We start from the raw sequence: 25,837 nt of genomic DNA, 5'->3' as shown, positions 1-25,837 counted from the left end.
CAGTAACAGATAGAGATGGTCCCTACCCAACAGCAGGATCACAGTCTGGAAATGGGGGGAGACAGACAATCAATCAATCAATCATATTTATTGAGCACTTACTGTGTGCAGAGCACTGTACTAAGCGCTTGGGAAGCACAAGTTGGTAACATATAGAGACGGTCCCTACTCAACAGTGGGCTCACAGTCTAAAAGGGGGAGACAGAGAACAAAACCAAACATACTAACAAAATAAAATAAATAGAATAGATATGTACAGGTAAAATAAATAAATAAATAGAGTAATAAATATGTACAAACATATATACATACATACAGGTGCTGTGGGGAAGGGAAGGAGGTAAGATGAGGGGTTGGAGAGGGGGACGGGGAGAGGAAGGAAGGGGCATCAATACCATCAAGATAAATAATTATAATGGTATTTATTAAACGCTTGCTTACTATGTGCCTAGCACTGTTCTAAGCGCTGGGGTAGATACGAGGTAATCCGGTTGCCCCACGTGGGGCTCACAGTCTTAATCCCCATTTTACAGGTGAGGTTAACCGAGGAACAGAGACGTTAAGTGACTCAGCCAAGGTCACACAGCAGACATGTGGCCGAGCAGGGATTAGAACTCACGTCCTCTGGCTCCCAAGCCCGGGCTCTTGCTACTAGGCCACGCTGCTTCTAAATAGACTTATCGCTATATTCATTCAGTCATATTTATTGAGCGCTTACTGTGTGCAGAGCACTGTACTGAGCGCTTGGGAAGTACAAGTTGGCAACATATAGAGACGGTCATCATCATCATCATCATCATCAATCGTATTTATTGAGCGCTTACTATGTGCAGAGCACTGTACTAAGCGCTTGGGAAGTACAAATTGGCAACATATAGAGACAGTCCCTACCCAACAGTGGGCTCACAGTCTAAAAGGGGGAGACAGAGAACAAAACCAAACATACTAACAAAATAAAATAAATAGAATAGATATGGACAAGTAAAATAGAGTAATAAATGCATACAAACATATATACGTATATACAGGTGCTGTGGGGAGGGGAAGGAGGTAAGGTGGGGGGATGGGGAGGGGGGAGCACATCATTAATAAAATAAATAGAATAGTAAATATGTACAAGTATCTGCAAGTGCTGTGGGGAGGGGAAGGGGGTAGGACAGAGGGAGGAGGAGGAGAGGAAAAAGGGGGCTCAGTCAGGGAAGGCCTCCTGGAGGAGGTGAGCTCTCAGGAGGGCTTTGAAGGGAGGAAGAGAGCTAGCTTGGCGGCCACTAAGCCGCCATGCTCCATGTCTCCCCCTTTTAGACTGTGAGCCCACTGTTGGGTAGGAACTGTCTCTATATGTTGCCAACTTGGACTTCCCAAGCGCTTAGTACAGTGCTCTGCACACAGTAAGCGCTCAATAAATACGATTGATGATGATGATGATGATGTGAGGAGGGAGGGCATTCCAGGCCAGGGGGAGGACGTGGGCCGGGGGTCGATGGCGGGACAGGCGAGAACGAGGCACGGTGAGGAGGTGAGCAGCAGAGGAGAGGAGTGTACAGGATGAATGAATTCATTCATTCATTTAATTGTATTTACTGAGCGCTTACTGTGTGTAAAGCACTGTATTAAGCGCTTGAAGCAGCGTTGCCCGGTGGCTAGAGCACGCCCCTGGGAGTCAGAGGTCGTGGTTTCTAATCCCTCCTCCTCCCCTTGTCTGCTGTGGGACCTTGGCCAAGTCACTTCTCTGAGCCTCCGTTCCCTCTTCTGTTCATTCAATTGTGGCTCAGTGGAAAGAGCACGGGCTTTGGAGTCAGAGGTCCTGGGTTCGAATTCCGACTCCGCCACGTGTCTGCTGTGTGACCTTGGGCAGGTCACTTAACTTCTCTGAGCCTCGGTTACCTCATCTGTAAAATGGGGATGAAGACCGTGAGCCCCACGTGGGACAACCTGATCACCTTGTAACCACCCCAGCGCTTAGAACAGTGCTCTGCACATAGTAAGCGCTTAAAAAATGCCATTATTATTATTGCTGTGTGCAGGGCACTGGACTAAGCGCTTGGGAAGTCCAAGTTGGCAACTATATAGAGACGGTCCCTACCCGACAGCGGGCTCACAGTCTAGAAGGGGGAGACAGACAACAAAACAAAACAGATTAACAAAATAAAATGAATAGAATAAATATGTACAAATAAAATAAATAAATAAATAGAGTAATAAATACGTACAAATATATATATTATATATATAAATATATATTATTTATATTTATATATATATTTGTACATATATATTTGTATGTACTTATTACTCTATTTTATTTGTACATATTTATTCTATTTATTATATATATATATATATATATATATATATATGTGCTGTGGGGAGGGGAAGGAGGTAAGGCGGGGGAGGGGGAGAGGAAGGAGGGAGATTAAGACGGTGAGCCCCACATGGGACAGGGACTGTGTCCAGCCTGACTACCTGAAATCTACCCCAGTGCTTAGAATGGTGTTTGGCACATAATAATAGTAACTGTGGTATTTGTTAAGCACTTACTAGGTGCCAAGCACTGTTCTAAGATCTGGGAAATCTAGGTTAGAGACAGGGTTATCAGGTTGTCCCACGTGGGGCTCACAGTCTTAACCTCCCTAACGGATCTTCCGTTATCGTTGTGATTGTCTCTATCCATCTAGCCGCCGATCTGCCTCTTCCACGTTTTCCCTGGACTTTTCCTAGCATTACTATCTTCTCCAGACAATTAGACCTCCTGATGATGTGTCCAAAATATGCTAATCCAAGTCAAATCATTTGGCCTTCCACAGACCACTCTGGTTTAATTTGCTCCAAAATCCATGTGTTGTTTTTTCGGGCAGCCCATGGTATTCACAAAAGCCTTCTCCAAGGCCACATTGCTAAAGAATTGATGTTCTTTCTAGCCTCTTTTTTCACCGTCCACTTGTGGATTTGTACATCAGTGCTGATATAGTGCATATGAACCACATCAGTTGGATGTACCTTCCCCTGGAAGAGAGTTACGGTTCCTAAAGAGCCCAGTGAGAACCAAGTTTTGTCCTGCAAAATCAGAAGTTCACATCCAAGATGTTGAATGCGTCATCAATCGTATTTATCATCAATCGTATTTATTTGCATTGGATTTAATGCATTGGATTTCTGCTTATGAGGTCTCTTAGGGAAGGTCAGCAGCTGACGTTTTTCCTCTTTATCGTTCTGGGTTTGTCAAGAAGAAATGGACTGCCCCATGGAGTTATAGCGAATTCTTCCAATAGATCAGTAGTTGTCGTCATTAAAAAGATATTAAATATCCACCAAATCCGTGACGTTTTAGGAAGCTCTGCATATGCCAGATTCTAAACAGTCCTTACTTATGATCTGTCAAAAATCGCTTATTGTGTTCACACGCTACTTGGCACTGTACTAAGTGCTTGGAATTCATATTAAGGGTTTATCTGCCCTGCACAAAATTAGAAATCATGCTAAGACACACCATTGAGGCCATGCTACGTGTGTGAAAAGACCCAGGCCCAGTCCTGCTTTGATATCTCACTAAATGGATAAGCTGAGATGGAGCGGATGCCCGTGTGGCTCATATGTGTAGATCTGTAACTTATTTATTTATGGGTGATGCGGATGCCCGTGTGCTTCGTATGTGTAGATCTGTAATTTATTCATTTATGGGTGATGCGGATGCCCGTGTGGCTCATATGTGTAGATCTGTAACATTTATTTATGGGTGATGCGGATGCCCGTATGGCTCATATGTGTAGATCTGTAACTTATTTATTTATGGATGATGTGGATGCCCGTGTGGCTCATATGTGTAGATCTGTAACTTATTTATGGGTGATGCGGATGCCCGTATGGCTCATATGTGTAGATCTGTAACTTATTTATTTATGGATGATGCGGATGCCCATATGGCTCATATGTGTAAATCTGTAACTTATTTATGGGTGATGCGGATGCCCGTGTGGCTCATATGTGTAGATCTGTAACATTTATTTATGGGTGATGCGGATGCCTGTGTGGCTCATATGTGTAAATCTGTAACTAATTTATTTATGGGTGATGCGGATGTCCATGTGGCTCATATGTGTAGATCTGTAACTTATTTATTTATGGGTGATGCGGATGCCCGTGTGGCTCATATGTGTAGATCTGTAACTTATTTATGGGTGATGCGGATGCCCGTGTGGCTCATATGTGTAGATCTGTAACTTATTTATTTATGGGTGTATATTAATGTCTGCCTCCCCCTCTAGACTGTGAGCTCGTCGTGGGCAGGGAATGTGTCTGTTGTTGTATTGTACTCTCCCAAGCGCTTAGTTCAGCAGCATGGCTTTGTGGCTTGAGCACAGGTCTGGGAGTGAGAAGGTCATGGGTTCAAATCCCGACTGCCGATTGTCATCATCATCATCATCATCATCAATCGTATTTATTGAGCGCTTACTATGTGCAGAGCACTGTACTAAGCGCTTGGGAAGTACAAATTGGCAACATATAGAGACAGTCCCTACCCAGCTGTGTGACTTTGGGCAAGTCACTTAACTTCTCTGTGCCTCAGTTACCTCATCTGTAAAATGGGGATTAAGACTGTGAGCCCCCTGTGGGACAACCTGATCACCTTGTAACCTCCCCAGCGCTTAGAACAGTGCTTTGCACATAGTAAGCACTTAATAAATGCCGCCATCATCATCATCATCATCATCATCGGCATTAAGTCTCTGACAGAACATCAGGCCTCGGAAAAAAGATGGGCAGCAGCTAATGTATGCTATAATGTAAAACATTTCATATGACTGGTGTGCTTGGGCTAATATGGCTTCGTATATTTATCCCCACTCTGCTTTTTCTGCTGAGAGAATAGAAAATTTATTAGTGCAGGAAATAGCGCTGTAATTGACATGGGGTATAATAGTCCACACGAGGGAGTGAAACTTTTTGTTTTATATTTATGGAAGCATCCCCAAAACATCTCTTGGAATTACAATTTTTTGAACAGGTGAAAATAAGCTGTTTTTGTTTGTTTCAGCTGATGAAGAGTTTGATGAATTGTGCTTTGAATTTGGACTGGAGCTTGATGAAATCGTAAGTATTAGGAATTCATGTTTCATATTTCATTTTAAATCTGTAAAATAAACAGCTAGCTTTCGGGGTTGAATGGATTTTATTGTTATTCATGATTCCGACTGGGGAGATTAGTAGTGCTTTAGCCTGTTGAGCATATAATTTCTGATATCAAAGTAATAGAGCTGAACAGATTAAAAATTCTACCTGTTGAACAGCTTAAAGTCAGTCATTGTCTGCCGATAGTTTTATTAAGAGCCTCGTGTGGGCAAACCATTTAATTCACATGCAAGCTGTATGGTTTTACCTGTAAAATGGGGCCAATAATGTGTCATCCCTCAAAATTTATGGGGAACAGCTAATCAGAATGAATGTGAACATTTCTCGGTGACATTTTAACAAGAAAGTAATACTATGGCAATGAAAACTCAGTAACAGCTCTCAAACTGAAAATAAATACTAAACCAATACTAAACCAATAAATACTAAACCAATACTTAACATCCTTTGGTGCCATTCTCCTGCCCTGTGGACTTGGGCAAGTCATGTAATCCCTCTGTGACTGTTTCTTTATCTGTAAAATGGAGCTACTCTACCCATCACCTTACTGAGACGTATGTGGTGAGAATGAATTGAGAGCGAACAGTCTAGAAAAATGAAAGGGGTGTTTTCGTTTTATTATTACTTGCTTTCTAGCTCTCAGTGGTCTTGATTTCCCAATGATCTAGTAATGTAGCATTGCAGATAACTTTAGAACTCTTATTGGTTTGTAAATTTTTCACCAGTTTTTCCCCCAGTACCCAATGCAAAAAGACCATTGCTCCGATGTGAGAATTGCGGAAGTAAAGAAATAAAGAACATTCATTCATTCAATCGTATTTATTGAGCGCTTACTGTGTGCAGAGCACTGTACTAAGCGCTTGGGAAGTACAAGTTGGCAACATATAGAGATGGTCCCAAACCAGAAGCGGGCTCACAGTCTAGAAAGGGGAGACAGACAACAAAACAAAACATATTAACAAAATAAAATAAATAGAATAAATATGTACAATTAAAATAGAGTAATAAATAAGTACAAACATATACATATATACAGGTGCTGTGGGGAGGGGAAGGAGGTAAGGCGGTGGGGTGGAGAGGGGGAGAGGAAGGAGGGGGCTCAGTCTGGGAAGGCCTCCTGGAGGAGCGCCATAAATGCCATGTAAGGTGCATTTTCCATTCTTAGCCACAGTTTTCCTCACAATATGATTTCTTTTACTGGCAATAAAACTGCCTGTACTGCCTGTTCCACATCCACCTGTCGCCTTATTTCATGCTAAAGCCGGCCCAGAAATGCCTGGAGTGGTTGATTCACAGATTTCACATCCATCTTTACAACCAGGACAGCCTGATCGGCTGCGTTCTGCCCTACCACGAGACGAGAGTATTTGTGCGGGTCATACAGCTCTTAAAAATCAGTAGCCCGACGCACAAATGGAACTGGATGGAGCCGGTTAAGAGTTCCGGAGTCCCCCTAGACAAGGGGGCTTTAATTACCCACTGCTACAAAGATCTCGGGTTCATGGACTTCACCTGTAGCCTGGTGACCAAGTCTGTGAAGATGAGGTAACTGAGGCACAGAGAAGTGAAGTGACTTGCCCAAGGTCACACAGCTGACAAGTGGAAGAGCCAGGATTCAAACCCATGACCTCTGACTCCAAAGCCCGGGCTCTTTCCACTGAGCCACGCTGCTTATCCACATTATCATGTATCCACATGAGTCCACATGTTTTGCTTTGTTGTCTGTCTCCTCCTCCTAGACTGTGAGCCCGTTGTTGGGTAGGGACCGTCTGTATATGTTGCCAAGTTGTACTTCCCAAGCGCTTAGTACAGTGCTCTGCACGCAGTAAGCGCTCAATAAATGCGATTGAATGAATGAATGAATGCCAATTTGCAGAGGTAATAACAGTAGTACATTCTCCAAACATCATAGCCTTGACCTTAGATTTAATGACAAAAAACAAATGATCCAGTTTTAAGTCCTTGACGGCAGTAGGTCTTGGGAGCTGCCTGTCTGGTCAGCTTCTTGCAGGATTTTCTTTTTATTATTAATAATAATAATACTGATGGCATTTATTAAGTGCTAACTTTTGTGAGCACGAAGTGCTGGGGTAGTTACAAGCTAGTCAGGTTGGACACAGTCCCTGTCCCACATTGGGCTCATAGTTGTTGTTGTTAATAAATGCTATCATTATTGTTATTATTATTATTATGTAGGGTGGCTGGACGGGATTACTTCTCTACCTGTGCCTGTCGGGAAGCCAGGAGGCCTGTTTGTACATTAGAACAGCAAATGCTGTCCCTTTTAGACTGTGAGCCCACTGTTGGGTAGGGACTGTCTCTATATGTTGCCAATTTGTACTTCCCAAACGCTTAGTACAGTGCTCTGCACACAGTAAGTGCTCAGTAAATACGATTGATGATGATGATGATGTTCAGGGAAGCGGAGAAGAGTTTGAGAAGCGGAGACAGCCAGAGCCTTTTATTAAGATTAAAGGCTTTATTATAATCAATAAGCAAAGCACTAAATAATCAGTAACAAATTATAATCAATAAGCAAAGCACTAAATACTAATCCAGAGCAAATTATAAAGAACAGGAGCAAAAAAGGGGCTCATGCATCACCGATCCTAATTCATCCGCTACATCCAGGTCAATACTTCAGCTGGGAAGCCCCGGGGCAGCTCTCCCGGAGTCTCTAGAATCGGGAAAATCCCTGGGCAGTGCATCCACTCCCAGGTGAGGCTTCGAGTGGGTTCCGGGACTTTGCCGGTTTTATAGTGGCAAATTTTATAATTTACGATTGAATGAATGAATGAATAATGGAAAAAAGAGTTTGATGTTTTTCTTGTTTTTTTTTTTTTTAACTTGGATGCATTTTTCTGGCTTGCCTGTAGACTTCCGAAAAGGATATCATCAGCAAAGAACAAGGCGATTCAAGGGCAGAGGGGGCCTCCGACGTTGTTCTCTACAAAATTGACGTTCCTGCTAACCGATACGATCTTCTCTGTCTGGAGGGATTGGTCAGGGGGCTTCAGGTCTTCAAAGAAAGGTAACGTCATTGGAAAACAGTTTGGCTAGTCAAATGTTTCTTGAACCGTGTGTGGTGTTCTCAGTGCTGTACTGTTGTCGATTATGGACCTGAGGCGTAGAAGAATATTACTTTGAGATTCTACGCCTTTGTTCTTCAAAGACCAGAGGAGAAGCGAGGGTGCGTTTGAAAAATCAACTTTCATTTTGGGAACGTGGTTAAATGCCCTGAACCAATTTTTAGGCATGCGTGCCCATATTTCGTCAATTCTGAGCAGAGGGCTCTTGTAATCAAGAGAATGTAATGCTCAGCGCTGAATTGGAGGTGAAAATTCAGGCATGAATTTAAATATTTAGAGGAAATCAGTGCTTGGTCAAGGACATTTGAAAGTTTTATGACTTCACATCAATTTCCCCCCTTGCACCCTTTCATTTTTTTCCAAAGATGACAGTAAAATGACTACTGGTTATCTTGACTGCTGGTTAATGAGACCATGCATAATGATAATGATAATAATAATAATTATGGTTCCCAGATTGAGCCCCCTCCTTTCTCTCCCCCTCCCCATCCCCCCACCCTACCTCCTTCCCCTCCCCACAGCACCTGTATATATGTTTGTACAGATTTATTACTCTATTTTACTTGTACATGTTTACTATTCTATTTATTTTATTTTGTTAATATGTTTTGTTGTCTGTCTCCCCCTTCTAGACTGTGAGCCCATTGTTGGGTCTCTATATGTTGCCAACTTGTACTTACCAAGCGCTTAGTACAGTGCTCTGCATACAGTAAGCGCTCAATAAATATGATTGGATAAATGAATGAATATTTGTTAAGCACTTACTAGGTTCCTGGCACTGTACTAAACGCTGGGGTGGTACAAGCAAATCGGGGTGGACGCAGTTCCTGTCCCACGTGGGGCTGACCGTCTCAATCCCCATTTTACAGACGAGGCAACTGAAGCACAGAGAAGTGAACTGATTTACCCAAGGTTTCACAGCAGACAAGTAGTGGAGTTGGAATTAGAACCCATGACCTTCTGGCTCCCAGGCCTGTGCTGTATCCACTGTGCCATGCTACACTACTTCCTCGAGTCACTCTTAATACAATTTCAGGCTTGTCCTATGTCAATCAATCAATCGTATTTATTGAGCGCTTACTGTGTGCAGAGCACTGGACTAAGCGCTTGGGAAGTACAAGTTGGCAACATATAGAGACAGCCCCTACCCAACAGTGGGCTCACAGTCTAGAAGGGGGAGACAGAGAACAAAACCAAACATATTAACAAAATAAAATAAATAGAAGAGATATGTACAAGTAAAATAGAGTAATAAATATGTACAAACATATATACATATATCATCATCATCAGTTGTATTTATTGAGCACTTACTGTGTGCAGAGCACTGTACTAAGCGCTTGGGAAGTACAAGTTGGCAACATATAGAGACAGTCCCTACCCAACAACGGGCTCACAGTCTAAAAGGGGGAGACAGAGAACAAAACCAAACATACTAACAAAATAAAATAAATAGAATAGATATGTACAAGTAAAATAAATAAATATATACATATATAATATATATATATATATATTAAATATAATAATGGTGGGTGAGGGTTAGGACTGGGTTGAAGCAGGCTGGAAAGAATGTTTTTGTGGTTGGTTGGGGGTGAAATCTGGCCATAAATCATTGGCCATATGGTGAAGGGCCACAGAGTATCTAAGGCTCTTGAAGCTGGAAAGAGCCCAGTGTGAACACCTGCACATATATCAGTAATAATAATGATGATAATAATAACAATAATAATAATAGTGGCATTTATTAAGTGCTTACTATGTGCAAAGCACTGTTCTAAGCGCTGGGAAGGTTACAAGGTGATCAGGTTGTCCCACGTGGGACTCACAGTCTTCATCCCCATTTTACAGATGAGGCAACCTGAGGCGCAGAAAAGTTAAGTGACTTGCCCAAAGTCACACAGTTGGCAGTTGGCGGAGCCAGAATTTGAACCCATGACCTCTGACTCCAAAGCCCGTACCGTCTCCACTGAGCCATGCTGCTTCTAGATGATAAAACACAGCTGGAATGCACCACCCTCATTGTGGATTTTTGTTTTTCATTCTTAGCCGAAAATGACTTGGCTATCTTATCATCCAGAAGTCAAACTGAGGCAGCAGTGTTATTAAGAAAGTCAGTCTGGTATTGGGAGTTACAGTTATATTGGGAGTGATACATGCTGTTTGTTCTGTGTTCTTGTCACACTCGTGTTAGGATATTGTGTCTGGTTTTGGTCATCCCAATCTGAAAAGGGTGTAAAGGAATTGCAGAGGGTCTAGTGAAGAATCAATCAATCAATCAATCGTATTTATTGAGTGCTTATTGTGTGCAGAGCACTGTACTAAGCGCTTGGGAAGTACAAGTTGGCAACATATAGAGACACTGTGTACCCAACAGTGGGCTCGCAGTCTAGAAGGGGGAGACAGAGAACAAAACCAAACATATTAACAAAATAAAATAAATAGAATAGATATGTACAAGTAAAATACATTAATAAATAAATAGAGTAATATGTACAAACATATATACATATATACAGGTGCTGTGGGGAGGGGAAGGAGGTAAGGGGTGGGGATGGAGAGGGGGACAAAGGGGAGAGGAAGGAGGGGGCTCAGTCTGGGAAGGCCTCCTGGAGGAGGTGAGCTCTCGGTAGGGCTTTGAAAGGAGGAAGAGAGCTAGCTTGGCGGATGTGCGGAGGGAGGGCATTCCAGGCCAGAGGTAGGACATGGGCTGGGGGTGACGGCGGGACAGGCGAGAGCGAGGTACGGTGAGGAGGTTAGCGGCAGAGGAGCGGAAGGTGTGGGCTGGGCTGGAGAAGGAGAGAAGGGAGGTGAGGTAGGAGGGGGCAAGGGGATGGACAGCCTTGAAGCCCAGGGGGAGGAGTTTCTGCCTGATGTGCAGATTGATTGGTAGCCACCGGAGACTTTTGAGGAGGGGAGTAACATGCCCAGAGCGTTTCTGGACAAAGACAATCTGGGCAGCAACATGAAGTCTGGATTGAAGTGGGGAGAGACATGAGGATGGGAGATCAGAGAGAAGGCTGATGCAGTAGTCCACACAGGATAGGATGAGAGCTTGAACGAGCAGGGTAGCTGTTTGGATGGAGAGGAAAGGGCGGATCTTGGCAATGTTGCGGAGCTGAGACCGGCAGGTTTTGGTGACGGCTTGGATGTGAGGGGTGAATGAGAGAGTGGAGTCGAGGATCAATCAATCAATCGTATTTATTGAGTGCTTACTGTGTGCAGAGCACTGTACTAAGTGCTTGGGAAGTACAAGTTGGCAACATATGGAGACAGTCCCTACCCAACAGTGGGCTCACAGTCTAGAAGGGGGAGACAGAGAACAAAACCAAACATACTAACAAAATAAAATAAATAGAACAGATATGTACAAGTAAAATAAATAAATAGAGTAATAAATATGTACAAACATATACATATATACAGGTGCCGTGGGGAAGGGAAGGAGGTAAGATGGGGGGAATGGAGAGGGGGAAGAGGGGGAGAGGAAGGAAGGGGCTCAGTCTGGGATGGCCTCCTGGAGGAGGTGAGCTCTCAGTAGGGCCTTGAAGGGAGGAAGAGAGCTAGCTTGGCGGATGGGCGGAGGGAGGGCATTCCAGGCCAGGGGGAGGACGTGGGCCGGGTGGTCGACGGCGGGACAGGCGAGAACGAGGCACGGTGAGGAGGTTAGCGGCAGAGGAGCGGAGGGTGCAGCCTGGGCTGGAGAAGGAGAGAAGGGAGGTGAGGAAGGAGGGGGCGAGGGGATGGACAGCCTTGAAGCTGAGAGGGAGGAGTTTTTGCCTGATGCGTAGGTTGACTGGTAGCCACTGGAGATTTTTGAGCAGGGGAGTAACATGCCCAGAGCGTTTCTGCACAGAGATGATCCGGGCAGCGGCGTGAAGTATAGATTGAAGTGGGGAGAGACACGAGGATGGGAGATCGGAGAGGAGGCTGATGCAGTAATCAAGTTGGGATAGGATGAGAGATTGAACCAGCAGGGTAGCGATTAGGATGAAGAGGAAAGGGTGGATCTTGGCGATGTTGCGGAGGTGAGGCCGGCGGGTTTTGGTGACGGCTTGGATGTGAGGGGTGAACGGGAGAGCAGAGTCGAGGATGACACCTAGGTTGCAGGCTTGTGAGACGGGAAGGATGGTGGTGCCGTCTACAGTGATGGGAAAGTCAGGGAGAGGGCAGGGTTTGGGAGGGAAGATAAGGAGTTCAGTCTTGGACATACTGAATTTTAGATGGCAGGCAGACATCCAGATGGAAATGTCTTGAAGGCAGGAGGAGACGCGAGCCTGAAGGGAGGGAGAGAGAGCAGGGGCAGAAATGTGGATTTGGGAGTCATCAGCGTAGAGATGATAGTTGAAGCTGTGGGAGCGAATGAGTTCACCAAGGGAGTGAGTGTAGATAGAGAACAGAAGGGGACCAAGAACTGACCCTTGAGGAACCCCTACAGTAAGGGGATGGGAGGGGGAGGAGGAGCCCGCACAGGAGACTGAGAATGAACGGCTGGAGAGATATGAGGAAAACCAGGGGAGGACGGAGTCTGTGAAGCCAACGTTGGGTAGCGTGTTGAGGAGAAGGGGGTGGTCCACAGTGTCGAAGGCAGCTGAGAGTTTGAGGAGGATTAGGATAGAGTAGGAGCCGTTGGATTTGGCAAGCAGGAGGTCATTGGTGACCTTTGAGAGGGTGGTTTTCATGGAATGTAGGGGACGGAAGCCGGACTAGAGGGGGTCGAGGAGAGAGTTGGTGTTGAGGAATTCGGGGCAGCGCGTGTAGACCACTCGTTCTAGGAGTTTGGAAAGGAATGGTAGGAGGGAGATAGGGCAATAACCAGAAGGTGAGGTGGGGTCAAGAGAGGGTTTTTTTAGGATGGGAGAGGCGTGGGCATGGTTGAAGGCAGAGGGGAAGAAACCAGTGGGGAATGAGCGGTTGAAGATGGGAGTTAAGGAGGGGAGGAGGGACGGGGCGAGAGACTTAATAAGATGAGAGGGAATGGGGTCAGAAGCACAGGTGGCTGGAGTAGCACTTGAGGGAGGAGATCTCATATAAGGATACTGCTGGGAAGGATGGGAGAGTAGCAGAGAGGGTTGAGAGCAGGGGGGTTGGAGAAGGGGGAGGAGTGACTTTGGGGAGCTCAGACCTGATGGAGTTAATTTTACTAATGAAGTAGGAGGCCAGATCGTTGGGGGTGAGGGAAGGAGGAGGGGGAGGAACAGGGGGCCTTAGAAGGGAGTTAAATGTACGGAAGAGCTGACGGGGATGATGGGCATGGGTGTCAATAAGGGAGGAAAAATAGTATTGTCTGGCAGAGGAGAGGGCAGAGTTAAGGCAGGAAAGGATAAACATGAAGTGAACGAGGTTGGCTTGGTGGAATCTCCTTTCTTGGGTGTCTTGAAAGCAGCACACAACCTTTGGCTTGGGAGACTTAGCCATTCACCTGCCTGGAGGCAGGGGACTGGACCAGATGATCTCTCTCAGCTCTTTAAAGTGTTGTTATTGCTTTAAGGTTCTATGTGTATCAATATTTAGATAAAATGTATCTCTTAGTTCTATCATCATCATCTTCAATGGGATCTATTGAGCACTAACTATGTGCCAACCATTGTACTAAGTGCTTGGGAGAGTACATTACAGTGGTTTGGTAGATACATTCTCTGCCTAGAACGAGCTTACATTTCCTCTCTGTATACAGAAGCAGTGTGGCTCAGTGGAAAGAGCCCAGGCTGGGAAGTCATGGGTTCTAATCCCGGCTGTGCCACTTACCAGCTATGTGACTTTGGGCAAGTCACTTAACTTCTCTGAGCCTGTTACCTCATCTATAAAATGGGGATTAATACTTTGAGCCCCATATGGGATAACCTGATTACCTTGTATCCCCCCCCAGCGCTTAGAACAGTGCTTGGCACATAGTAAGCACTTAACAAATACCATCATCAACATCATCATTTCAAGGGTGGTTATTTGTAAAAATCTGAAAGTGAAGATTATGGATTTAAAAGTAAGCACTTAACAAATACCATGATCATCATCATCATTTCAAGGGTGGTTATTTGTAAAAATCTGAAAGTGAAGATTATGGATTTAAATCTCTGTAGGGGATTTTTAGGATAAAAAAGATTATGCAGAAGGTTCCCAGGGCTAAAGGGCCATGGCTGGGGAATCTGCTAGAATTATTTCAGTGTCAGAAACTCCTCACCCTGGGCTTCAAGGCTGTCCATCACCTCGCCCCCTCCTACCTCACCTCCCTTCTCTCCTTCTCCAGCCCAGCCCACACCCTCTGCTCCTGTGCCGCTAATATCCTCACCGTGCCTCGTTCATGCCTATCCCATCGTCGACCCCCGGCCCACGTCCTCCCCCTGGCCTGGAATGCCCTCCCTCCCCACATCCGCCAAGCTAGCTCTCTTCCTCCATTCAAGGCCCTACTGAGCGCCCACCTCCTCCAGGAGGCCTTCCCACACTGAGCCCCCTCCTACCTCTCCCCCTCCTCCCCCTCCCCATCCCCCCGCCTTACCTCCTTCCCTTCCCCACAGCACCTGTATATATGTACATATGTTTGTACATATTTATCACTCTATGTATTTATTTATTTTACTTGTACATATCTATTCTATTTTATTTTGTTAATATGTTTGGTTTTGTTCTCTGTCTCCCCCTTCTAGACTGTGAGCCCACTGTTGGGTAGGGGACCGTCTCTATATGTTGCCAACCTGTACTTCCCAAGCGCTTAGTCCAGTGCTCTGCACACAGTAAGCGCTCAATAAAAACGATTGATTGATTGATTTCTAAGACTAGGTTAGATTTCTAGACTGTGAGCCCACTGTTGGGTAGGGGACCGTCTCTGTATGTTGCCAACTTGGACTTCCCAAGCGCTTAGTACAGTGCTGTGCACACAGTAAGCGCTCAATAAATACAATTGAATGAATAGAGAAAATGTTTTTCTAAGTTTCACATGGGTTTGCTCTCTTATTATATTTTAGGATAAAGGCCCCAAGATACAAACGAGTAGTGCCGCCTAATGGAGAAATCCAGAAGTTGCTCATTACAGAAGAGGTAATGAATGAGTCCGTTATCCCTTTTTCTCGTTCGAAGGCATTGGGTACAGAAAGAAATAGGATCCTTGCATGTCTTTGTCTTCCTCGTTTTGAATAAGGGAGTAAAGCGTTGTGCTGTATTTGCTGTGACACCCTGTTGTCTTCCTCGTTTTGAATAGGAGAGTAAAGCGTTGCGCTGTATTTGCTGTGACACCCAATTGTCTTCCTCGTTTTGAGTAAGAGAGTAAAGCGTTGTGCTGTATTTGCTGTGACACCCAGAGCCTTTTCAGAGTTGATTTATGAAACAGCATCTTTATGAAAGATGGACTTCTTTGCGAAGCCTTTCTTTAAGTACACCGTGTCGAATGAATGAGGTCTAAATTCCTGAAACATACACTGGTAGACCCCTGATTAGCTTGGAGTTCATATACCCAGCGTTTAGAACAGTGCTTTGTATATAGTAAGCGCTTAACAAATACCATCATTATTCTGTACCAGAATGCATCTTGAAAATTGTGCTGAACTTGCAGAAAAATTCCTGTTTTGTCATTGTAATTATGGTATTTAAGTGCTTACTATGTGCCAAGGACTGTACTATCATCATCAATCACTAAGTGCTGGGGTGATACAAACTAATCATCATCATCATCAATCGTATTTATTGAGCGCTTACTGTGTGCAGAGCACTGTACTAAGCGCTTGGGAAGTACAAAATTGTCAACATATAGAGACAGTCCCTACCCAACAGTGGGCTCACAGTCTAAAAGGGGGAGGCAGAGAACAAAACCAAACATAATAACAAAATAAAATAAATAGAATAGATATGTGCAAGTAAAATAAATAAATAAATAAATAGAGTAATAAATGTGTACAAACATATATACATATATACAGGTGCTGTGGGGAAGGGAAGGAGGTAAGATGGGGGGATGGAGAGGGGGACGATGGGGAGAGGAAGGAAGGGGCTCAGTCTGGGAAGGCCTCCTGGAGGAGGTGAGCTCTCAGTAGGGCCTTGAAGGGAGGAGTTGGACACAATCCCTGTCCCACATGGGACTCTCATGGTCTCGATCCCCATTTTGCAGATGAGGTAACTGAGGCACAGAGAAGTTAAAGGACTTGTCCACGGTCACACAGCAGACAGGTGGCAGAGCTGGGATTCGAACCCATGACCTTCTGACTCCCAGGCCCTTGTTCTTTCCACTCTCCACTGTGCTAGAGAAGCAGCGTGATTCAGTGGAAAGAGCCCGGGCTTTGGAGTCACAGGTCATGGGTTCAAATCCCGGCTCCGCCAATTGTCAGCTGTGTGACTTTGGGCAAGTCACTTAACTTCTCTGCACCTCAGTTCCCTCATCTGTAAAATGGGGACTAAGACTGTGAGCCCCACATGGGACAACCTGATCGCCTTGTAACCTCCCTGGCACTTAGAACAGTGCTTGGCACATAGTAAGCGCTTAATAAATGCCATCATTATTATTATTATTATTCTCATCTTGTTGATTTTGTACTGTATATATGGAGTCTCCATGGCACTGATTTTAAATGCCAGACTCTTTTGCCCGCAACATAGAGAATCATTTTGTTGCATCAGATCAGATTGTTCAACCGTACAATTTTCTGTCTCCAAAAGTGATGGTTGTTATCCTTGACATGCTGTGATCATCATCATCATCATCAATCGTATTTATTGAGCGCTTACTATGTGCAGAGCACTGTACTAAGCGCTTGGGAAGTACAAATTGGCAACATATAGAGACAGTCCCTACCCAACAGTGGGCTCACAGTCTAAAAGGGGGAGATGCTTAGGGGCATCCTATCCTGAGCATTTCTTTCTACATTTCCCAACTTTCCTTCATGTTACATTTTCTTCTCAATGCCACGCATATGCAGATATTTCAGAATAGGTTTCTATGGTAATAGCCCAAAATACCGAACAGTAGGAAAACTGAGAAAACTCAGTGGCTGTTTTTGGAAACATCATAGCTGTTGAATTGGGACCAAGGGGCCTTTGGCTAATTGACTCTATCAGCCAAGGAGTCCGGTGGGCTTCCCTAAAAGGCTCGGATCCTGCCTTGCCACTCCAGGGGAAATGGAAGTCTGAGATGCATTCCCAGTCGGTGAGGAGGGAGAGAGCTTGTGCCTTTGTTTGCTGTCACCCTGAGAGCATGCTTTTGTCTTGACTGGTGGTGAGACACCTATCAGAAAGGGAAATAGGCACATGGGGGTTGCATAAACGTAGCACAGTGCTTGGCATATAGTAAGCGCTTAACAAATGCCAACATTATTATTATTATAAACGTTCAAGACGTTTCACCACTCAAGAACTCCAGTGGTTGCCCATCTGCTTCCACATCAAAAACTCCTCACCATTGGCTTTAAAGTACTCAATCACTCTCCCCCCCTCCTACCTCACTCACCTCGCTAGTCTCCTAATTCGACCCAGCCAGCACACTTCAGTCCTCTAATGCTAACCTTCTCACTGAACCTCAGTGGAAAGAGCCCGGGTTTTGAAGTCAGAGGTCATGGGTTCAAATCCCGGCCCTGCCAATTGTCAGTCACTTCACTTCTCTGAGCCTCAGTTCCCTCATCTGTAAAATGGGGTTTAAGATTGTGAGTCCCACATGGGACAACCTGATCACCTTGTATCCTCCCCAGCGCTTAGAACAGTGCTTTGCACATAGTAAGCGCTTAACAAATACCAAAATTATTATTATTAGTATTATTATTATTATCTCGTGTATCTTGCCGCTGACCCCTGGCCCATGTCCTGCCTCTGGCCTGCAATGCCCTCCCTCCTCAAATCTGACAGACAGTTACTCTCCTCTGCCTTACTGAAGGCACACCTCCTCCAAGAAGCCTTCCCTAACTAGGCCTCTCTTTCCTCTTCTCCCACTCCCTTCTGTGTCTCCCTGACTTGCTCCCTTTATTCATCCCCCCTCCCAGGCCCACAGCACTTATGTATATATCTGTAGTTTATTTATATTAATGTCTTTCTCCCCCTATAGACTGTAAACCCTTTGTGGTCAGGGCATGTGTCTATGTTGTACCCCCCCAATTGCTGAGTACGATGCTCTGCACACAGTAAGCGCTCAATAGATATGATTGAATGAATATATCTCTTTCAGGTTGGGTCATTTGTTAGCTGAAATTCAGTCGAGTAATGAGTTGCTGTATTCATTTGGCTTAGTGTTTCTTTGATTTTTTTTTCCATGTAAATATGGATTTGAAATTAGGTTTTGAAAAGGGTGAAATGTAACTTGGAGACCTCTGGTTCACAAAACTCTGGGTTAGCGTCATTTTGACTAGAGAATTAATTGTTCCATTTCCTTTGTAAATTGCAGACCGCCCAAGTTCGTCCTTATGCTGTAGCGGCTGTTTTACGAAACATAAAATTTTCTAAAGATCGTTATGACAGCTTCATTGACCTTCAAGAGAAATTACATCAGAACATCTGCAGGTTAGTTTTCAGAAGCGGTCTTAACCTTCAAAACATGTGGATTTGTAACTGACTTCATTGGGTTGGCTCTGATCAAACCTCAGATTTTACCTTCTAATAAAAGTTGTACAGAGAAGTGAACGTAGTTTTGGCCGGCACAGGGAGGACCTCTACTGACTTATTTTTTCTTAAGCTTTGAAAAAAATGAAATTATTATCCGTTTAGATATTATAAAAACTGTCGAAAGGCATTGAAACTTAAAATTTTGACGCTTACAAGATGATCGTAAAGTCTCATGACTTAAAGCCTCTTGCGCCAAACGTGATTACCAGGCACTAATCACCATGTGCTTAGCTGCGTGGTTTCCTCAAGCTGGGCTTAGGGAAGTGACTACAAAATGGGTTCAAACTGAAATGAATCCCAGATTATCTCGTCCTAACTTCCTTTCTACTCAGGTATAGTTTAAAGAGGGAGAAAGGCATTATCACTTAAAACTCTGTTCATTCATTCATTCAAACATATTTGTTGAGCGCTTGCTGTGTGCAGAGCACTGTACGAAGCGCTTGGGAAGTACAAGTTGGCAACATATAGAGACGGTCCCTACCCAACAGTGGGCTCACAGTCTAGAAGGGGGAGACAGAGAACAAAACAAAACATATTAAACAAAATAAAATAAATAAGTGTTGCGGTGTGGTCCCAGCTAGGAGATGATCTCAAACCCATAACACGGCGTAGGGAATGAAAACGGAATCTCCTCTCCAAGCTCTCCTTGAGGAGAATTCAGCCTTCACCCAGTCCGCAGGGAAGGTGGGAGATTCCCGCTACTGGAAGAGAAGCCAATCTCCTCCCAGAATATCCCAGTAACTCCAAGGTGGGAGTTCTGTGCTTTCACTTCCTTCATTGCAAATCTCTTGCTGGCCCCAGGTAGAGAGGTTTGAAAACACACGGCTTTGGCTGTATCCTTGCTGCCTAACAGTAGCAAGCGCTTGCTGCTGGAATTTTTCTGGTCCTAGGGTACCCGGAAAGTGCTCTAGAATTTGGGGTGGTGAAATTCTTGGCCAGATTCACTCATTCAGTCGTATTTATTGAGCACTTATTGTGTGCAGAGCACTGTACTAAGCACTTGGGAAAGTACAACACAAAAATAAACAGTGCCAGTCCCTGCCCACAATGAGCGTACAGTCTTTTAGTAATGATTTGACCTTCCAGCTTCTGGTTCCAGTAAAGCAGCACCGTGCCATGCCTTCCAAAATAATAATAATAATGATAATAATAATGATTCATTCATTCAATCAGTCGTATTTATTGAGCGCTTACTGTGTGGGAAGTACAAGTTGGCAACATATAGAGACGGTCCCTACCCAACAGTGGGCTCACAGTCTAGAAGGGGAATGATGGCAGTTGTTATGCGTTTGCTATGTGCGAAGCATGACAGTGATGGGCCATGTCCCCGGTATTAATAATAACTGCAGTATTATTTGTTAAACGCCAACTACTATGCATCAAGCACAGTTCTAAGCATTGGGGTAGATACAAAATAATCATTTCGAACACAGTCCCTGACCCATGTGGGGCTCACAGGCTTAGGAGGGAGAACAGGGATTCAGCCAACATTTTCAGATGAGGGAACTGAAGCACAGGGGAGTGAAGTGACTCGCCCAGGGTCCCACAGCAGGCAGTGGCGGGTTTAGAATCCAGGTCCTCCAACTCCCAAGCCTGTGCTCTTTCTACTAAGCCACTCTGCTCCTCTACTTCATGTTACTATCTGTAAAATGGGGATTGAGACTGTAAGCACTACCTGGGACAGGATCTGTGTCCAACCTGATTTGCTTGTATCCAACCCCAGCACTTAGTACAGTGCCGGGCACATAGTAAGCACTTAACAAATACCATTATTATTATTATTATCATTACTATTTAGTTTTGCGGGCCGGGAAGGCGGAGAAAAGGAGTTATTGTATAAATAAAGCTTTAGAAAAATCTAAGACCCTCTGCAGTGGACAAATTTTAGGTGTTGGCAGTTAGACTGAAAAGCAGTTCATTCCCATTAATTGACCGCTCTGGAAAAGGAGCTATTTATTTTTATGTGCCAACTTTTCCCCTCCTCATTTTTCTACTTTAAAACCCTCTATTGGAAAAATATTATTTGTTAATAATAATAATAATGATGGCATTTATTAAGCGCTTACTATGTGCAAAGCACTGTTCTAAGTGCTGGGGAGGTTCCAAGGTGATCAGGTTGTCCCACAGGGGGCTCACAGTCTTCATCCCCCATTTTACAGATGAGGGAACTGAGGCACAGAGAAGTGCAGTGACTTGCCCAAAGTCACACAGCTGACAATTGGCGGAGCTGGGATTTGAACCCATGACCTCTGACTCCAAAGCCCGGGCTCTTTCCACTGAGCCACACTGCTTCTCTTGTTGGAGATGTACTTTCAGTGAAACTTTAATTACGCCGATGCAGTCTCTCAATACCGTGTTTTGTTTACAATGTGTAGGAAAAGAACTTTGGTCGCAATTGGAACTCATGATCTGGACACCATCTCTGGCCCTTTTACCTATACAGCGAGACCTCCTTCAGATATTAGATTCAGGTCTCTGAATCAGACCAAGGAGTACACGGCTTGTGAACTTATGAATTTGTATAAGGTAAGTGACTTCTCGGAAAACTTCTGGCTAAGTTGTTTAAACATTGAGAAGCGGCGTGATGTAGTGAGTAGAGCATGGGCCTGGGAATCAGAAGGTCATGGGTTCTAATCCCGGCTCCGCCACTAGTCTGCTGTGTGACCTTGGGAAAGTCACTTCACTTCTCTGGGCCTCAGTCACCTCAACTGTAAAATGGGGATTGAGACTGTGAGCCCCACGTGGGACAGGGACTGTGTCCAGCCCGATTTGCTTGTATCCACTCCAGTGCTTAGTACAGTGCCTGGCATATAATAAGTGTTTAACAAATGCCATAATAATTATTATTATTATCTGTACTAACCAGAGACTATTACACAAGTTTTGTGATTTGACACCTTCCACAACTGGATAACTCCGTTGACTGGCACTTCAAAGCACTTTGGGTTTGCCATTATAACATGCCATCCCCCTTTTAGACTGTGAGCCCACTGTTGGGTAGGGACTGTCTCTATATGTTGCCAATTTGTACTTCCCAAGCGCTTAGTACAGTGCTTTGCACATAGTAAGCGCTCAATAAATACGATTGATGATGATGATGATGATGATTAGCTTGAGCCCTGAGGGGTTAATTCTTGATCTGATGCAAAGAGCTCTAATACCTGAATTCAGGGAGCCCTCTGTGTGATTATGGAAAGCGCCTTGAGTTTTAGGAGCGTTTTTCATTCTGCTGATGTGATCATTATTATTCCTCGTAGCTGTATTTATGGAGCACCCATTTGATTTCATGCAATGAGATAGGTGCTTAATAATAATAATGGTATTTGTTGCTAGACTGTGAGCCCCTTGTTGGGTCGGGACCATCTCTATATGTTGCCGACTTGTACTTCCCAAGCGCCTAGTACAGTGCTCTGCACACAGTCAGCGCTCAATAAATATGATTGAATGAATAAAGTGTTTAATAATAATAATAATAATGGCATTTATTAAGCGCTTACTATGTGCAAAGCACTGTTCTAAGCGCTGGGGAGGTTACAAGGTGATCAGGTTGTCCCATGGGGGGCTCACAGACTTAATCCCCATTTTACAGGTGAGGTAACAGGCACTGAGAAGTTGTGACTTGCCCAAAGTCAAACAGCTGACAATGGGCGGAGCCGGGATTTGAACCCCTGACCTCTGACTCCAAAGCCCGGGCTCTTTCCACTGAGCCACGCTGCTTCTCTACTATGCACCAGGCACTGTACTAAGCGCTGGGGTGGATATTCCCCATTTTACAGACGAGGTAACTCAGGCCCAGAGAAGTGAAGTGACTTGCCCAAGGTCACAGAGCAGACAAGTGGCAGAGGCAGGATTGGAACCCATGACCTTCTGACTCGCAGGCCTGTGTTCTATCCACTGCACCGTGCTGCTTGATTTTCACTGCCCTCGTGAAATCTTTCCAGATCTTCTGAAAGGAGTTGATTCAGAGGCCTCTGGGTCATTCATCCATTCACTGATTCAATCGTATTTATTGAGCGCTTACTGTGTGCAGAGCACTGTACTAAGCGCTTGGGAATGAAGGTGTCCTTTGTGGAGCATCATTGGATCTCAGATGACCTAGAGCCAGATGCTGCCTAGATTTATCCTAGGGATAAATATTTATTTATAAATAAATAAAGCGGGATGGCTCCTGGGCAGTCTCAGCGATGTTGAGGGAATTCTTGTTCGTGCTTCTCCACCTTTGTGTGACAATACCCAACGTGAACCTCCACGATACATATTTGGAGATTTGCAAAACGGTCCTCTGACCAGAATGAGGCAGGCCTTTCTCCCGTGGACTTGTCATGATATCTTTTGGGGCTGAAACAGGAGAGTTAGACACAGTGTGTGAAAGAGCTCATTTTTTTTTTTTTTTGGTATTTGTTAAGCGCTTACTATGTGCAAAGCACTGATAATGAACCTCCTTATCTTGGTTTTTATTTTGGAAAATTATCCCGAGCAAGGAATAGGTCAGTTCTTGGGAGTTAATTAATCTCTGTTATTTGAAGATAATTGAATTCTGTGGCTTTATAGTTGTTTTATAAAATAACCGGAAGATGGACTATGTCTTAATAATCTAAGGGCAGTGTGATTTAGTTGTGCTTTATTTCTTTAGACCGACAACCACATTAAGCATTTCTTGCACATTATTGAAAACAAGCCACTCTACCCAGTTATCTATGACAGTAATGGCGTCGTTCTCTCAATGCCTCCAATCATCAACGGTAAGTTCGTTAATTGCCATCATTAACTGTATTTACTGAGGGCTTACTTTTCTTTTTGTGGTATTCGTTAAGCGCCATTTATTTTATTTTGTTAATATGTTTTGTTTTGTTGTCTGTCTCCCCCTTCTAGACTGTGAGCCCGCTGTTGGGTAGGGACCGTCTCTATATGCTGCCAACTTGTACTTCCCAAGCGCTTAGTACAGTGCTCTGCACACAGTAAGCGCTCGTTAAATACGATTGAATGAATGAATGTGCCAGGCACTGTACTAAGTGCTGGGGTGGATACAAGATTGGACACAGTTCATGCTCCACCTGGGGCTCATAGTCTTAATTTTCAGTGTACAGATGAGGTAACTGAGGCACAGAGAAGTTGAGTAACTTGCCCAAGGTCACACAGCAGACAAGTGGCAGAGCTGAGATTAGAACCCAGGTCCTTCTGATTCCAGGCCCGTGCTCTATCCATTAGGCCATGCTGCTTCTCTTTCTGTGTGCAGAGCATTGTACTAAGCGCTTGAGAAATTATAATACAACCTGGCTGGCAGACACATTCCCTGCCAACAGCGCGCTTCAAATTTAGAGGGACCGTGAGTTTAATTTGCTGTGCGTCACTTTTCTGTCCTATCAGCCGTTTTTTTTTTCAGTTTTCCCATCACACTCCTGCTTTTTACCCTAGCCACTTCCTGCCTTCATGGTGCTACTGTGGATTCTTGTCCGGTATTCTTAATGGACATGTTGATATCTCCCTAATCTTCAAGGAGATCAGGAGCATCCTTCCTTAGGAAATGCAGTCATTCCCTCTCACTTCATTACTAGTGCTAGCTTCCCGGAAGAAACTATGCGGCATTTTAGGTTAAGTTGTAACTAGAAGCATGAGGAAGATCTGGTTTCTAGACTGTGAGCCCATTGTTGAGTAGGGACCGTCTCTCTATGTTGCCGATTTGTACTTCCCAAGCGCTTAGTACAGTGCTCTGCACACAGTAAGCGCTCAATAAATATGATTGAATGAATGGCAGGCATGGTGTCATTATAGTGAGTAGAATCAATCAATCAGTCGTATTTATTGAGCGCTTACTGTGTGCAGAGCACTGTACTAAGTGCTTGGGAAGTATAAGTTGGCAACATATAGAGACAGTCCCTACCCAACAGTGGGCTCACAGTCTAAAAAGTAGTAGAAGTAGTGGGCCGGAATTTGGGAATACTTGTTCTTTAAACAGCCTCATTTCTTTTAAATGACCCACAAATTTGTAAAGCGTTCGATATTTTTTACCTTGCCCCCTTCCTGTCTCACCTCTCTACTCTACTACCACCACCCAACCCGCACACTTCGCTCCTCTAATACTCACCGTACCTCCGTCTCATCCATCTTGCTGCCGATCTCTCATCCACATCCTGCCTCTGGCCTGGAATGCCCTCTCTCTTCATATCCAACAGACAATTATTTTGCCCTTCAAAGCCTACTGTGGCTGTGTCTCTTCCGTTGTACTCTTCCAAGCACTCAGTACAGTGCTCTGCCCATAGTAAGAGCTTAATAAATAGTATTGTTTGAATTGTTTCAGTTTCTCAGTACCCTTTATCCTCTTTCACTTCATGTCCATTGCACTTGATTTGGTCAGTTCCAGAAAGAATTTCGTGTCAATTCATGAGGCGTAATAAATTACATGCGAGGAAGGTGATTAAGATGTCGAATGTTAACTGACTGATAGAAAACAGTTGAATATAATGACATAGGAAAAAATTGTCATCTGCGTCTTCCAGTGCATGCTTTCTTTATCAGAAAGTATTTGCGAAGGAAGCTGTGGCACATTCCTTCTATTTGATAAGTTTATATAATGAGCCGTGAATTGCACTGAACAAGAGTACCCTACATTTGTTAGAAAACAATTAACCAGCGATGTCAAACTCACTCCAGTAAATGATTTTGCTTGTACATATCTATTCTATTTATTTTATTTTGTTAATATGTTTTGCTTTGTTGTCCATCTCCCCCTTCCAGACTGTGAGCCCGCTGTTGGTTAGGGACCGTCTCTATATGTTTTCAACTTGTACTTCCCAAGCGCATAGTACAGTGCTCTGCACACAGTAAGCGCTCAATAAATACAATTAAATGAAATGAATGAAATGAACTGCTTAATCAGTTAATAATGGTATGAGGGCAGGGAACGTGTCAACCAACTTTGGTGTATTGTACTTTCCCAAGCGCTTAGTACAGCGCTTTGCACACAATAAGTGCTCAGTAATTGATGGATTGATAGGAAGAAAAAAATAATTTCATTTGTTTTAACTTTGTTCCTGTGATTTAATCTCCCC

The 25,837-nt window shown here is 44.2% G+C and overlaps 1 protein-coding gene across 2 annotated transcripts in view; it reads left to right on the top strand.

Moving 5' to 3' along the window:
• The window catches only part of FARSB (phenylalanyl-tRNA synthetase subunit beta), a 126,294-nt gene that overhangs the window by 7,385 nt on the left and 93,072 nt on the right, over positions 1 to 25,837 (top strand). For both annotated transcript variants that reach the window (XM_038750117.1, XM_038750127.1), the window contains exons 2-7: positions 5,033 to 5,088; positions 8,004 to 8,158; positions 15,179 to 15,251; positions 18,571 to 18,686; positions 21,164 to 21,314; positions 23,422 to 23,530. In XM_038750117.1, the coding sequence (XP_038606045.1) occupies positions 5,033 to 5,088; positions 8,004 to 8,158; positions 15,179 to 15,251; positions 18,571 to 18,686; positions 21,164 to 21,314; positions 23,422 to 23,530 (660 nt within the window). The remainder of the gene's footprint in view (positions 1 to 5,032; positions 5,089 to 8,003; positions 8,159 to 15,178; positions 15,252 to 18,570; positions 18,687 to 21,163; positions 21,315 to 23,421; positions 23,531 to 25,837) is intronic.

Source organism: Tachyglossus aculeatus, chromosome 1 (assembly GCF_015852505.1).
Source record: "Tachyglossus aculeatus isolate mTacAcu1 chromosome 1, mTacAcu1.pri, whole genome shotgun sequence".
Classification (NCBI taxonomy): Eukaryota; Metazoa; Chordata; class Mammalia; order Monotremata; family Tachyglossidae; genus Tachyglossus; species Tachyglossus aculeatus.
The sequence above is the reverse complement of the archived record's forward strand: the minus strand, read 5'-3'. Positions and strand labels throughout refer to the sequence as shown.